Source organism: Hevea brasiliensis, chromosome 8 (assembly GCF_030052815.1).
Source record: "Hevea brasiliensis isolate MT/VB/25A 57/8 chromosome 8, ASM3005281v1, whole genome shotgun sequence".
Taxonomy (NCBI): Eukaryota; Viridiplantae; Streptophyta; class Magnoliopsida; order Malpighiales; family Euphorbiaceae; genus Hevea; species Hevea brasiliensis.
In genome coordinates, this window is record NC_079500.1 from 24,313,992 (window position 1) to 24,329,465 (window position 15,474).

At 33.0% G+C, this 15,474-nt stretch overlaps 2 protein-coding genes across 3 annotated transcripts; both read left to right on the forward strand.

Annotated features, from left to right (window-relative positions):
- Positions 1-1,601: 1,601 nt before the first annotated feature.
- LOC110670097 (cysteine proteinase mucunain) lies at positions 1,602-4,532 on the forward strand. Its single transcript, XM_021832040.2, has 5 exons — positions 1,602-2,250; positions 2,843-3,078; positions 3,191-3,331; positions 3,520-3,990; positions 4,085-4,532. The coding sequence occupies exons 1-5, from the start codon at positions 1,773-1,775 to the stop codon at positions 4,178-4,180; spliced, it is 1,422 nt and encodes a 473-aa protein (XP_021687732.1). The 5' UTR covers positions 1,602-1,772; the 3' UTR covers positions 4,181-4,532.
- A 1,634-nt stretch (positions 4,533-6,166) lies between these two features.
- On the forward strand, positions 6,167-15,310 carry LOC110670096 (phosphatidylinositol 3,4,5-trisphosphate 3-phosphatase and protein-tyrosine-phosphatase PTEN2A). Of its 2 annotated transcripts, XM_058151497.1 has the most exons (14): positions 6,167-6,331; positions 7,476-7,929; positions 8,939-9,040; positions 9,131-9,187; positions 10,224-10,289; positions 11,660-11,836; positions 11,957-12,043; positions 12,167-12,231; positions 12,326-12,402; positions 13,185-13,231; positions 13,355-13,485; positions 13,584-13,653; positions 14,381-14,872; positions 15,037-15,310. In XM_058151497.1, the coding sequence occupies exons 2-13, from the start codon at positions 7,504-7,506 to the stop codon at positions 14,864-14,866; spliced, it is 1,791 nt and encodes a 596-aa protein (XP_058007480.1). In that variant the 5' UTR covers positions 6,167-6,331; positions 7,476-7,503; the 3' UTR covers positions 14,867-14,872; positions 15,037-15,310. The 2 variants fall into 2 exon arrangements, with proteins under 2 accessions (XP_058007480.1, XP_021687729.2); XM_021832037.2 differs by lacking the exon at positions 15,037-15,310 and having other exon boundaries at positions 14,381-15,017.
- The last annotated feature ends 164 nt before the right edge of the window (positions 15,311-15,474 follow it).

Sequence of the window (15,474 nt, forward strand, 5' to 3'; positions counted from 1 at the left end):
ATCCTTCTGTACTTTTGGCAAAAATTAGCAATCTTCTTTTTGTTATTTTACCATTAAAAAAAAAAAAAAGTCAATATGCCATTAATTCGTATAGAGCTATAAATGTTTTCTTCTCCGCGAAGGAGTAGAAGCAACCCTTTACCCTTTGGTGATATCTCAGCACTTCCACTTCACGTTTATAATCTGTAAAATTAGGTTTTTTTTGTCACACTAAAAAACAAACAATCCTTCTCAGCAAGGAAAACCTACCATTGTCCATACCTATCTATCATTCATTCTCCCAATAACAAATAAATAAAAATAGCACATCATTAAAATTATTCTCACGTGGCCAACTGCCTCTCGTGTATATATATATATATATATATATATATATGTAACTGGGCCTCACGGATTGTCCTGGAGGTTTCGCTCCCAAAAGACATATATGGCCCGATTCCCTTCTCCCATTTCCGATGTGGGACGGGCGGCACTGCGGCGCATGTGTATCGCCCCACGATCGTTACAACCCACCCTCGCACCCACTGAGTCGGCTGATACCAATTGTAACGACTGGGCCTCACGGATTTGTCCTTGGGAGGTTTCGCTCCCAAAAGACATATATGGCCCGATTCCCTTCTCCCATTTACAAATATATATATATATATGCTTTTCACTGAATATTTTGATTAAATTTTTAATAAGTTAACCCAGTTGTTTTTTACTTTTATAATTACTTATTTTATTTATAAATAAAAATATTCGCATAGAAAAACTTTTCATGAGTAATGGCAATGAGGTGGGAATAAGATTGAATAGGATTGATCCCTCATCTCTGTCTTACAGAAAATTGGAGCGAGAACTTCTTCACCATAGAGCAGGACGGAACAAATTTTTCTGCATGATTTTTTTACTATTTTTTATTTTAATTTATTATTATATAATATAAATTTATTTATTAAAAATAAATTATAAATTAAAAATATAAATTTTAAACAGAACCTTAATAATATATTTTTTAATTAAAATTATAACATTTAAGTAAACTGTTAGTAAATAAATCTCATTAGTAAAGATTTTGTTAAAATTTAATTTTTGTTAAAATCTCGTTATTTTTTAACACATATCTAATATTATAATATTTAAATATTTTCTATATTAGAAAATATTTAATTTATTAATAGTTATTTTTATTAGTTAATATTTGTTTCTTTTAATTGATAGCTATTATGAACTATTTATTAAGAATAATTTTGAATTTTATAACTTTTTTAACTGTAATAATTTAAGAGTATATCAACAGGATATCAACTGTTCAATACTTTTACAAAATGAGTTTAGAATAATTATTGGGTATAAAATCCCAATAAGCTATTTTAAATCTCTAATCCAAACACTTCAGTTACAATTCTCGTTATTTGCCTTTTCTCCGATCTAAAAATCCATTACCAAACATGGTGTGGAAAAAAGGTTATTTTTGAAAAAAAAAATCTAAAATTTGGTCAAATAGGAGGGATGGCCGCTCACGCAGTTCCAAATTTAGCTGGGCCAACACCCAACTTCATGAACTTGCGTGACAAGATACATCTCCTATTTCAACGCAGCTTCGTCCTTTTGCCTTTTCTCCTTTTCTACCAATCCCATCTCGGTAACTGATTCTTCTGCTCTTCAGCCTCTGCTCTCTTGCTTCTCCTTATACGTACATATCTATATATACGGCTACGCAACCTTCTATATATACACTCGAATACCCACATCGCAAATTCACCCGTATCACCAACCATTCCCCAGCCATGGATCCTCATGGGAGATCTCTCACCTTGTTCGTCCTGCTTTCGTTGTTTTCAATCTCCCTCGCCTTGGACATGTCCATTATTGATTACAATATCGGGCATGGACAAAACCCACAACCAGAAAGAACCGATGCTCAAATTCGAAGGATGTACGAGATGTGGCTGATGAAGCATGGCAAAGCCTACAATGCTTTGGGAGAGAAGGAGAAGCGGTTTGAGATCTTCAAGGACAATCTTAGATTCATCGACGAACATAACTCTGTGAACCGGACTTACAAGGTTGGTTTGAACCAGTTTGCCGATCTGACCAACGAGGAGTACCGGGCGAGGTTCTTGGGTACGAGGATGGAGAGGAAGAATAGATTGGGTGCGGGCAGGAGTCAGAGGTATTTGTTCAATAAAGGAGATGATTTGCCGGAGAAGGTTGACTGGAGAGAGAAAGGAGCTGTTGTCCCTGTCAAGGATCAAGGCCAGTGTGGTAAGTCTCTAGTTTTTATGTGTTTTGGTTTTGGATTACACCGTGGGACCAGGAATCATTTTTTTTTTTTTCAATGATGTTCTTATTAGTTTCATTACAGGGACTTGTCTGACCTGGGAACTATCGTCATAGTTATGTGCCTGTTTGCTATAATTTTTTTTTCTCATTATTAGTATTATTTACTAAGAATAAATTTTTGGGGATTTTCCCTGCATGGTACAAATTGCTTTTTTTTTTTTATTGCAATTAAAATCAAAATTGGGGATTGGATCAATAGGTTAGATAGCTTTGGCAATCTGCACAAAGCTGTAAATTTGTTGTTCAATAGATTTCTTTTGTCAATTTTTCATGTTTGAAATGAAAGGTTTAAAAGAAATAGAAATCAAGCATGGTTGTTCTTTTCTTGTAAGTGATTTTTATAAAGGAAGCCTTTAGGAAAATGACAGGCTCCAGCTTGATTTGATGTTTGAGCAACGCATTGATTTAGGAATTTTGTTATGAAGCAATTAGCATTTCCATTTGTATTAGCTATACTTGACAATGGAGTCTCGCTAACGCCTAATCTAAGTTGATTGCTTGTTTTTGAATTAAGGGAGTTGCTGGGCTTTCTCGACTATTGGTGCAGTGGAAGGGATAAACCAGATTGTAACTGGTGATCTAATCTCTCTGTCAGAACAGGAGTTAGTAGACTGTGACACATCTTATAACCAGGGATGCAATGGAGGTCTCATGGACTATGCCTTTGAATTTATTATCAAGAATGGTGGAATTGATACAGAAGAAGATTACCCTTATAAGGCTACTGATAATCTGTGTGATCCAAATAGGGTATGCTTTTATCTTTGATCTTTTATTCAAGTTGATTGGAAGAAATTTGAACTTTATTCTGTATTCTGAATCCTATTTGACTTTCAAATCAATTTTATTTTGCATCTTGCAGAAAAATGCTAAGGTCGTCACAATTGATGGATATGAAGACGTTCCTGAGAATGATGAGAATTCGTTAAAGAAAGCTGTAGCACATCAACCTGTTAGCGTTGCCATAGAAGCTGGTGGCAGGGCTTTCCAGCTTTACCAATCGGTAATCACTCAATTATACTGCCTAATGAAATGCTCTTTTGTCCAGGTTTAACAAGGATAAGTTATGTTTCAATCAGACATTGGATTTTAGAAAACTTATCAATTTAAGTCAAATGTAGAAACAACAAAATCTTTGTGCAAATTGACATTGCTTTTTGCCTTTTCTTAAATTTCCTTTTCTCCATTCAGGGTGTTTTTACTGGAAGATGCGGAACGCAGCTGGACCATGGTGTGGTTGCTGTTGGATATGGTACAGAGAATGGTGTAGATTACTGGATTGTGAGGAATTCATGGGGTCCTGAATGGGGAGAGAAAGGTTATATCAAGTTGGAGCGCAATGTGGCTAGCACAACAACCGGAAAGTGTGGGATTGCTATTGAAGCTTCATATCCCACCAAGAAGGGTGCTAACCCCCCTAAACCTGGTCCCTCCCCTCCATCTCCAGTTAACCCTCCACCTCCAGTAAGGCCCCCAACTGAATGCGATGATTACTACTCATGTCCTGAGGGAAATACTTGCTGCTGTATTTATGAATACAGTGGCTTTTGCTTTGGATGGGGATGCTGCCCACTGGAGTCTGCAACCTGCTGTGATGACCATTACAGCTGCTGCCCTCATGAGTATCCCATCTGTGACCTTGAAGCTGGAACCTGCCGAATGGTAAAATAGAACAGATTCTTTTTCCTTAAATTCAGTAATTTTCTCAAGGTTTCCTTACTCTCTCTTCCTTTGCTGACATACTTTATAATGACAGAGCAAGGAGAATCCATTGAGCATAAAAGCAATGCGACGAGATCCTGCAAAAAGAACCCACCATGGTGGTAACACGGCTTTCGGCAGGATCTATTAGGGTCTGGGCGACATTGAAGTGAAGAAGGTGCAATGGGGCAGCGTTTCATGCTTGATGACCTAGCCATCTGCAGAGGAGCTTAGGTTACAGAGAAAGCTTCTTTCATTGCACAGACAGAATATGTGCATCAGACCCTATTTAAACCGTTAAGGAATGTTTATTGCTTTTCAGTTTCTTGGTGATTACTGTAAATATTCATTGCTGCTGAAGCAGATAACAAAAACGCTAAGAAGGATACATTTCACCTAAATTTGTATAGTCACCAACCGTTGATTATCATCATTTATGGTTGCTGATGTATTACATATCTGTGTCCACATAAATCACAATTCAGACGATAACAATTGTTGGATTTGCTGGTTTATTACATGGCTTTGATTGGTTGGCCTTGATACGAGTACTCTGTTGATATTGCTTTTTGGGGGTGAACTATTACATGGCTTTGAAGTTGAACTGCTAAAATTTGAAGCGATATTTATAGGCCAATCGACAAGCATCAAACAATAAAACTTGTCCTTTTGTTAATGAGAAAAATAGGTCTCAACGGGAAAATTTTTTTATTTAAAATTAAAATTATTTATTATTGTAGGTTTCTTAGAGGAGTTTCAACCACATTAAAAATTAGCTTACTAGAAGAGTTTCAGCAAAATTAGTTTAGTAAAATTTATACCAACAATGAGATTTAGAGTATGTTCGGCAATATTAAAAAGTTGATAGATATTTTATTAATCATTAGATATTAATTATTAGTTGATAAAGTAAAAGTATTTCATAAAAATAATTATTAAATATAAAATAACTGAGTCATATTTTTTTATCGTAGTTAAAACACTCTCTTAATTTCTAAAAATTAGAGTAATGTTTATAAACTATTTTTTTAATATCTAAACACTGTCATAAACACTTTGCCAAAATACTATACTAATGCAAGTTACTTTAAAAATTATTGCTGAGCACAATCTTATTTATTGATATAGAAATTATTTCAATAATTATAAAGTTTTGGGTTTAAATCTCAATTACAATTAAATAAAAAAAAAACTTAAAAGATTAAGATATGTATAATTTGTTCATAAATAATTTTGTGTGTTACTGCAAATAATAAAATATTTAAATTAAAAAGTAATATAAAATATTCATTTAAATACATTAAATAATTATAAAAAGTTATGATTACATCTAATTCATTGGCTATGTCAAATATACCTTTTCTACTTTATAAAATATAGCTTCATTTTGTGCAGTTAAAAAATTAAATTAAAGAAAAAAAAAAGCTCATCCAACATCTCTGAAGATGGCTAATGTAAATTATAAATAGAGATTTAAAAATATGAAATTTATTATTTTTATGACAAATGAGTGAGATAATTTATTTATTTTTTTTAAATATTACGAGAACTATACTAACTATTGCTTTTATTATCATAAAATATTAAATTGATATTATATATAAATAATTTATATTAGAAAATAATAAAAACATAAAAAATTATATTTTAATATATTTGTATTTAAATAATTGTGAATTTAAAATTTCATTTTCAATAAAAATTTATAAGATTTTATTTTCAATAAAAATTTATAAAATTTTATTCTAATATTAAATTTAAAATATTACTGATAAAATCGTTAATTTTTGTAGTGAAAATAGAATATATAAAAATATTAATTTAAATTGATTTGATTTCAATTCTTATTCCGCATTAATTAATATACCTTAAAGTGTTATAAAAAAATTATTATTTTTACTTTTTTAAGTAGAAGATTAGAGAAATGAAAATTAATTTAATAAGAAAATTATTATTATTATTATTATTGTATTTAATATTGCCATCCCAATAAAGCATATGGATTATTCTAAAACAAAAATAATGCATATTGAAACAAACGCATGGATATCTCCCAATCCTTCCCAACCGTTCGATTGAAATTCTTAAAATGAATCCTATTCATCCATCGCGATTACTCTGTCTACTGATGCGTTGACCGAACAGAGGAGAGGACCTGAAATGACACGAACACCAACGCCTCTGCAACTGATAATTACAATAATTGACTATCTGTCTCTCTCTTTTTCTCTCTGTGAACCCTAATTGGCTAATTCAGCTTCACTCAACTGGTGGCTTTTGCTCCGCTTGTAGTCTCTGTGAGGTAAGATCATTGCCACAAATATCAAATTGCTGTATTTAATTCGTCACTTTTTCCTCTGCTTTGCTGCTTTTGAATTTAAATCTTAATTTTTCTTCAATGGATTCATGTGGAATTTGGGTAATTTTTGACCGCTATATTTTATTTTATTTTTATGCAATCGAGTTTTAGTTTACTGAGTGCTGTAAGTACTTCTATTGCTATGTTTATCTTGTTATTTACAGCAACAAATAGTTTTATCCAATGAATCAAGTAGTTGGCTTTGCATTGGGTTGATTTGAGTTTTATTAGTCTAATTGTAATGGAAACAGCTAAATCCGTCTGCCAATAGTCATTTCTTGTTATCATTTTCTTCGATTCCAAGAATGGTAATGCTACAATGTGTACTTTCACACTTTTCTCTGTAATTATAGCTCTTATGTAGCATCTTAGTGTGTGTGTGTGTGTGTGTGTGTGTGTCTGTGTGTGTCTGTATCATATTTCTTATCAGCACTGGTGATGGATAAAATTCTTATAGCATTCCATTGAAAATGGGTGTTGTATGTATAATATTACCCTTGAAAAATACAATTCTAAGGATTTGTGTACTGATTTATGGGATGAACATGTTTATTTTAATTTTCCTGGTCGAATATTTCTTCTTCTGTTTCGGATCTTAAAGTCTGTGAGAAGCTTCTAGTAAAATTAAGGGAATTGTTCTTATCTATGCAAAATGAATAAGAAGTGCAAGATGGTGCAATTCATGTGTCAGCCTTCAGAGTTGCTTCTTTTTTCTAGTGGTTCTATGCACAAATGAATTAGAAGTGCATGATGGTGAAATTTTTCTGTCAGCCTTCAGAGTTGCCTCCTCCTTTTCAGATTCCTCTTGTGGCTAGTGGTTGGAAAAAGTGAATGCCAAAAAAAACATGTTGGCTCTATATTCTTTTTGCATTTTTGTCTTAACTAATGTTACACTTGCTTTGGACATTGGAACCTGTATGGTCTCTAATTATTCCTATATTTATTTGTTTTTGTTTCTTGTTTGTATTATTTATATTTTTAAATTACAAATTCTCATTAATTTTGGGTTTCTGTCGTATTTTATAGTTCACTGTAGTGATTGCTTAAATGGCATTTTCTTGAATGCTTCTTGAATATTGTTTTTCAGTAATCATCGAGATATTTGTGTCAGAAGAATGGATTCTGGATCTGTTGATTTATCAACTCCATCTGTTAAAGCTCCCAATGTACAACCTCCTACTGCCACAGATCCTGGAACAGATAATTCCCCACGTGATGCACCTTCTAAGTTATCTGCAGCTGGCATAGCTTCATGGGCAAAAAGTTTGAAAATTCCCCAGCCATCGTCTTCCTCACAAGATGAGTCACCAACTGGAAATTCTGGAAAATCAAGTTTTGCTCGTTTTACTGGTGGTTTTGGACTGCGCATGTCTCCAAAATCCCCTCCAGCTGATGATAGTTCTGAAGGAACTTCAACAACTTCCCAACCTGGTTTTATTGGAACAATCACTAAAGGCTTTGTTGATACATCTAAGAATGCAGTAAAGGCAGTACAAGTCAAGGCTAGGCATGCTGTCTCCCAAAATAAGCGAAGATACCAGGTGGGGGTCGTGTTTACTTCAAAATTCTTTGAATTTTTATTAATAAGACAGATCACTTTCATGTTTATTTTTCGTTTCTTCTTGTAATGATTGTTTTTAGATTTTGCATTTTCTTATAGTTGTATTCCTTCAACAATTATGATGGCAGAATATGTCTGTGTTACAGCTACTCTTGAAATTTGTTCAATAGGAAAAGCCGAAAAGGTAGGAATATATTTGTAACAGTGATGAGGAAGAAGTAGCATCTTGATAGTCTTTTTCAATAAGTAAACAGTATTTATTAATAGAGGCATTGAAGTAGGTATCACTCATGTACACTAGGGGTTAACTTTTGAAAATCCTTTTTTACTCCCTTTTTTTTAAATAAAGAGTTTAAAAGTCCAAAACTCCAAATTAGAAAAGCACTGTTTTGAACTAAACTCTCTTGGCAACCAACAATGAAGTGTATAGGGCTACCTCTTTGTAATATCCTTTAGAGTGGATTCTGTACTCTCAAAGGCTCTCAATTTTTGCTCTCTCCATGTTATCCACAAAATAGCCAAAGGAATTTTATTCAATGCCTCTTTCCCAGCTTTAGAAAGAGATCCTCTAAATATTTAAAACTCTTATGTTCAAATTTTATGCACAGGAACTGAACCGACCATTTGCATAGGCCTAAACTGAACTGACCATTTGCATAGGCCTAACCAAACTATGTGATTTGTACCCTAAGATATGGATATTTGTTTGTCTAGAGATTGTATTACATTTTGTACATTGAATCTAATTTCTTACTTAGATAATGTCTTAAGTGATCCGTGATCACGACGGTAAAGATAATTTTCACACACACACACACACACACACACATGCATGCATATATATATATATATATATATATATATATATATATATATATATATATATATATATATTTATTTATTTATTTATTTTCATTTTATGATAATCTCTTTTCAAATTATGTACATTTATGCGCTTTTCCTAATTGATGAACATTACTTCTCATCAGGAAGGAGGTTTTGATTTGGATATGACATATATAACAGAGAATATAATTGCCATGGGATTTCCTGCTGGTGATATGAGCTCTGGTTTTTTTGGATATGTTGAGGTCAGCTGGTTAATCTGCCCTATGATTTACTTTTAATTTGCCTAATCAATGGTATTTCCTGTAATTCAACTATCAAGCTATATGGTGCAGGGATTGTATCGAAACCACATGGAAGAAGTGATTAAGTTTTTTGAAACTCATCACAAGGTTCATACTTATGTCTAGTCTTTTCTTCAACTTTCTTATGGCCTCCATTTTCTTTGTTTGACCTCAAATGCTTGTACGTGGTAGACTATGAAATATTTGCGATGCAATCAAGGATGTCAAGGATTCAATTTAGGAATTATGTTGATTTAATTTTTCATTGTAAAATTAGGAAGTTTAGAGTTTTATTATTTATGAAATCTATTATTATTATTTGGGAATTTTAGGTATACTATTTCCTAGTTTGAGTTTGTGTAGTATTCCTAATTTATTTTGGTTTAGTATTCCTAATTAGTTACTAATAGGACTAGTTAATAAACTATAAATACATCTGTCTCGGTATTTTATTAGTGAGAGATTTTATCATGTATTATTGTTGACAAAAAAATTTGTGAATTTGTTTTTGATCCCTTTGTTCCTATTGGTTCTACATCAATTTGATTCCCTAATTATTGTGAAATGATATTTTAAACTTTATTTGGTACCATTTTTTTACTATTTTGGCGAAATTTGCGCCTTGGAAATGACTGATCTCCGTTTCTGCTTAACTGTGGAAGACAATGATGGATTATAGTAATCACATATATTTTCATATGTGAAATTTGCTTATGATACCTCTCTGTGTGAGTGTCTTATTTGGTGTTCCAAGTGCGCTATATGCCTTATGAACTTCAATTTTGATCATATCTATTAATTGGGAATTAGTTCTGGTTAACTTAATGTTCTATTGTCCTAGTTGTATTCATGAGTCCTCTTTCTAAAATGTTTCCATCTATAATATAGTTATATGTCCTTGTGTTATTGTACCAAATGTTGCCATTATGAACCTTTTTCTAATTTTAGCTTATTTTACATTAAGTCTTCTCAAGTGTTGATTCATGCATGTGAAGACTGAAGACTTGGTTTTGGTACTAAAAGTGTGGTCTTTTGGTCCTGAAGTGTGCTTCTTTATTCCTGATGCAGTTATAATTTTTTTTTTTTTTAATATCCATTTGGTGGAATTTTGCATTATATTAACTTTATGTCCTTTCTTAAACAGGGCAAGTACAAAGTGTACAATCTTTGTTCTGAGAGGCTGTATGATGCATCGTTGTTTGAAGGAAAGGTGTGTTGTATTTGTTACTTAGCTTTATTGGGATTAGTACTTATAATCCTGACGTTATCTAGGAGAAAGTCTGAACTTCATTGCACTGGATTATCATCGTTGTCTTTCATTAAGTTTTAGATCAGATTTATGTTAATTAAACTAAAAGATTAAGATTTTTTTATTTGTTTGATTGGCAATACTGCTTATAAATTGACAGAAAAAGTCAAACTGAATCCAGTGATCCCTTTTGTCAAAAAAAAAAAAAAAAAAATCTAGTGATCCCAACTACTGTATGAAGGAATCATTCTTGTCGAGGGTACTGCTAAGAAAAAGGCAATAAGACCTGGATTTCCTTATTTGTAAAATTATTGTGTTTCCATAGAATTCAAGATTCAGTGCATTTGATAAGCATTGAAAGCATGGTAATTAATCTGTAATGGGAAAGATAAATGAAATTAGATCAGCAAGATTACTAGGATCTTGCGCATACTGGCTGTGATGTTAATTAGCTATGATTATCTGAAGCTGCATCAAAATGAATCCATTATGCCCTAAAATGGAAGGTTTGTGCAGGACTGCTTAAGCAGTTCCTGTACTTTATAGTCAATGTTAATAGAATTGCAGTGTTACATTCATTACCAAGGCTTTGGAAATCTTTTTGCTAGAAAATATTTGATTCAAGAATGATGGCAATGGGATTAGATGGTAGGGCGTCTTCAACAACCACCAGATATTTTTGTTTCAGGCACTAGAAAGTGCATGCAAATGAACTTTACTCATACTCTATATTAAATAAATTAACATATGGTAATAATTGTTGTGGATTTTATTTGCTTGGCCTTGGTTTAATGCTGATAGTTGGACGCTAATGATGAAAGTGATTATGGTAGATCCAATATCTAAAATTTAAATCTTACCAATGCAAGAAACATAAAGTAATTGCTAACCGTGTTAAAAGAAGCTCTATGGGTGATATTATCTCTCAGCTGTTGCTTTCACACATCCTTGATAACTTCCTTACAAGCAGCTGCAAGTTTGATAGCAGCTTTTCTAGATTGATTGTTTTAATGTTCGTAAGGTTATTTATAGCTCAATGAGATTTCGTGCATTTCAACATCTTTCTAAATTTTTCTAGCAACTTGTGAAGCATTTTATGTTTTTCCTTCTTTTTCTGTATGCATGAGATGAAATTATCTTCCTTTGCACTTTTTGGATACATGATATTGATGTTATTCACTCTGTTATGAGTATGGCGTCATTTTTATTTTTGTTCGATATTAAGATATTTTATAAGCTTAATCTGACTCAGATGGTTACTCTGTTCAACTGGACGCTCAGATAAACACTGTTGTAGCTTTTATAATTGTTGCATCAAACTCTTTCATCAGGTAGCTAGTTTTCCATTTGATGACCACAATTGTCCTCCAATTCAACTGATAATATCATTTTGTCAAAGTGCGTACTCGTGGTTGAAGGAGGATATTGATAATGTTGTTGTGGTGCACTGTAAGGCTGGAATGGCAAGGACAGGGCTGATGATTTCTAGCCTTCTTTTATACTTAAAGGTGCTCTTGTTTTTTCCCTTTATGCTCTTGAATGAAGACAAGTTTGGTGGAATAGCTGGTTACACTTTTCTTTTACCATTGAGTCTTTAAATAGTAGAATAATTTGCCATCTTTCTCTAGTTCTTTCCTACTGCTGAAGAGTCCATTGACTACTACAACCAGAAGAGATGTTTTGATGGAAAAGGGCTTGTTCTGCCAAGTCAAATTGTGAGTGAATTGTTACCATTTTTATTGGAAGTGGGCATTTTGCTTACTGTATCTCTTTGCTGAGCTTCTTTACATATTATCTGATTTTATTTATTTATTTATTTTTTTGGTTCTTTTCTGTAGAGATATGTAAAATACTTTGAACGCATCTTAACATACTTCAATGGCGAAAACCAACCAGGGCGTAGGTATACTTCTGGCTTATTGTTTAATACAAGCTCTTGTTCCCTAACCTCCCTTCTTTTCTTCTCCTTCTCCGTTAAGACATCACATCTTATGCAGGTGCATGCTTAGGGGATTTCGGCTTCACCGATGCCCTTATTGGATCAGGCCCTCTATTACCGTCTCTGATTATAATGGTGTGTGGTAGTAATTCCTATGTTTTCTTATCTTCTTCTTCTTCTTCTTCTTCTTCTTCTTCTTCTTCTTCCTTTTTTTTATTTATATATTTTTAGATTTTTTTTTATTATAATTGAGTTGAGTTTTTAACTGTAGTCAGTATTTCCCATAAGGCCTCATTCCCCCTGAACATATCACAAGCAGAAAGAAATGTATCATTCTTGAAGTTACTCATTTTTTTCTTGTTCTATTTATTGTTGGCTTTATCTGTTTATTTGATGGCATTATCTGTGTTTATGTGTACTATCGTTTTCACTGTTGATGTCATAATCTTTCTGTTGGAGCATGTTGAAAATTTTGTGGGTTATGCATTTCCTGTGCCACGTCTGCTCCAAGAGTAGTGCTTGTGAGTGAGAGGTTTATTCATTTTGTCAATAGTCATTTAATTATAATATAAGGATTGTTCTCTGACAATATGGATGACACTGAAATCCAAAAGAGAGAGTGAAGCGATGCCTCTCTTTATCATTATGTAGACAACTGCTTTCGTAGACTTGAGCATAGAGCCTTTTTAAGTAATGGCCACTAGTTTGTTGAAGCACATCAAATTGATGGAGCCTCAGCCATGCAACTACTCGTGCACAAATAAAAAAGTATACCAACTACCAAGAGAATAATAGGAAGAGGAAAATGTAGAACAAAACCACTAGTTAAAGCCTATTTACAGTACTGTGGCATGAATGCATATATAATTTGTATATTTCACAGCTTGGGTGTCCTTTGATGCTTTCCTTGTCAACAGGTGTTCTTTTCTCCACAAAAAAGCATCCCAGAACCAAGGATTTGTCTGTAGGTCTTCTACTCTTCTTGAGCATTTGTAGATGTCATGCCAAGACTACATTAAAGCTTATTTTGACTCCTGGTTTTGACTTAATTTTGGTTTTGAACTCTGTTTTGTCTTTCTTTCTGCAGCCAGAAGAATACTGGTTTAGTGCACCAAAGAAAGGGGTCATGGTCTTTGCTTTGCCAGGGGAACCTGGTCTAGCAGAAGTTGTTGGAGACTTTAAAGTCCATTTTCATGACCGCCAAGGAGATTTTTACTTGTTAGTATTCTTGTCTGATTTCCATTAAACAGATATCCTATTAGATTTCACCAGTTGAAAACAAGTTGCATTACTGATTGCTTTATTTGTAAATTCAGTTGGTTAAACACAACAATGATGGAAAACAGAAAGATTTTGAGCACCAATGATATCGATGGGTTCGACAAGGTAATAAATATTAGGGGTGAGCAATCGGTTCAAACCGAACCGAACCGAATTAAATTATAAAAATCAAACCGTCAATTTTAGAAATCGAACCGAACCGAACCGAAATTGGTTAAAAACCGAATCGAACCGAACTGCTTTATTTCGGTTTGGTTTAAACCGATCGGTTTGATTTTTGATTGATTTTTTAATTTAGACTTGATTTTCAAGTTATTTGGTCTAATTTTAACTTTGGTTTGAACCTAACAACCATTAATCAATGAAATTAAACAATTAATATATATAAAATTAAATATAATTCACAAATTTTTCATAAAAATAAATTAATTCAAAAATCGATTCGATTCGATTTGACTATATAAATCACTATTCGGTTCGGTTCGGTTTAACTGATTTTTTTCTCTTCAAAATCGAATCGAACCGAAATAATAGAAATTTTTATAAATTAAAATCGAACCGAACCGATTAAATTTTAAAACCGAACCGATTGAATCAAATTGACTCGGTTCGATTCGATTTTTTGGTTTGAACCGAATTCTGCTCAGCCCTAATAAATATAGTACAATTGATAATGCAGTAATGATTTCCATTGTTATTATCTCTCTGCACAGCACACTCTTATATTCTTTAATTGTAGTGAAAGGGGCTGTTCCTTTGTCAATATTACTGTCTCAAGTACTTTTTCTTGATGTTTACAACCTGCCATTAAAATCTGGATGGATTTGTGCAGAGGAAACTGCCTTCCCCAGGATTCCAGGTTGAGGTTGTGCTAGTAGATTATAATGGCCCTGCTCAAACAGGGCCAAACAGTGAAACAGCTCCTAAGAAGTCAAATGAAGGTTCAAGTGCTGCTCCAGTTCCAGTTGATGCAAGTGCTACTGCAGCTGCTCCAAGTCAAAATAAAGACCGGGGATGTAATGATAAAGATGAAGTGTTTTCAGATAGTGAAGCAGAGGGAGGAACTGTTACCACTAGCACGACTAGTTCTGAAACTAAAACTGATCAAGTTGCACGTTTAACACATGCTACCGAGCAATTTTCTCTTGGTAACACAGGTTCGCAACAGGTGCATGCTACTACTGAACCAAAAAGTGCTGTTGTTGGTGGAGCTGTCTCAGGCCTTGGGGTTAACAACTCAGAGAGTGAGTTCAAAGCGATGGCTGCGGATGCTTCTGTTTTCACTTTTGGAGATGAAGACGACTATGAAAGTGAGTGATGATGGGTAAGGATCTGTACATAAATTGTCTTGCCAGTTATCGATGCACCAGTGCTGATGGTTAAATCCATTCCTTTTTTTTTTTTAAATTATTATTATTATTATTATTATTATTATTATTTTTACAATGTAAATGTATGTTTATGACTTATCATTGGTCTATATTGCAGTAAATTGTGGTACGATTGGTTTCAGACGTACATTATAAGACTAAACATTGTAAAATTTCGCCTCTGTTTTTCCGGACCTGCATGGTCTCCGGAAAGTTAAAGCCACCTGGGGTTCTGGATACAGCTTAAGAGCAAACTGTTTTCCATGAACATTTTTATGGACAGAAAATAACATTTGTAATATTTAGCTAATCCTTAGAGGTAAGTTTGGCCCGATTTAAAGGATCTGTTGAATTTATCCTATTGAAATTAATTTTAAATTGTTCATACGTTACTGAAAATATTTTAGTGATATATATATATATATATATATATATATATATATATATATATATATATACACACAAACACACACTATGATTAAACAAATAATTTAAGAACTTGAATTTTTTTCACTTGCGATATTGTTAAGAAATGATTTTGAAAGAAATTCATCCA

Bases quoted from the DNA above. Each gene is read 5' to 3' on its own strand.
- LOC110670096 (XM_058151497.1), top strand. From the start codon at position 7,504: ATGGATTCTGGATCTGTTGATTTATCAACTCCATCTGTTAAAGCTCCC. The intron at 11,837-11,956 runs GTGCTCTTGTTT...ATCTTTCTCTAG, and splicing joins GCCTTCTTTTATACTTAAAG to TTCTTTCCTACTGCTGAAGA. The intron at 13,654-14,380 runs GTAATAAATATT...GGATTTGTGCAG, and splicing joins ATATCGATGGGTTCGACAAG to AGGAAACTGCCTTCCCCAGG.
- LOC110670097 (XM_021832040.2), top strand. From the start codon at position 1,773: ATGGATCCTCATGGGAGATCTCTCACCTTGTTCGTCCTGCTTTCGTTG. The intron at 3,079-3,190 runs GTATGCTTTTAT...TGCATCTTGCAG, and splicing joins ATCTGTGTGATCCAAATAGG to AAAAATGCTAAGGTCGTCAC. The intron at 3,332-3,519 runs GTAATCACTCAA...TTCTCCATTCAG, and splicing joins CTTTCCAGCTTTACCAATCG to GGTGTTTTTACTGGAAGATG.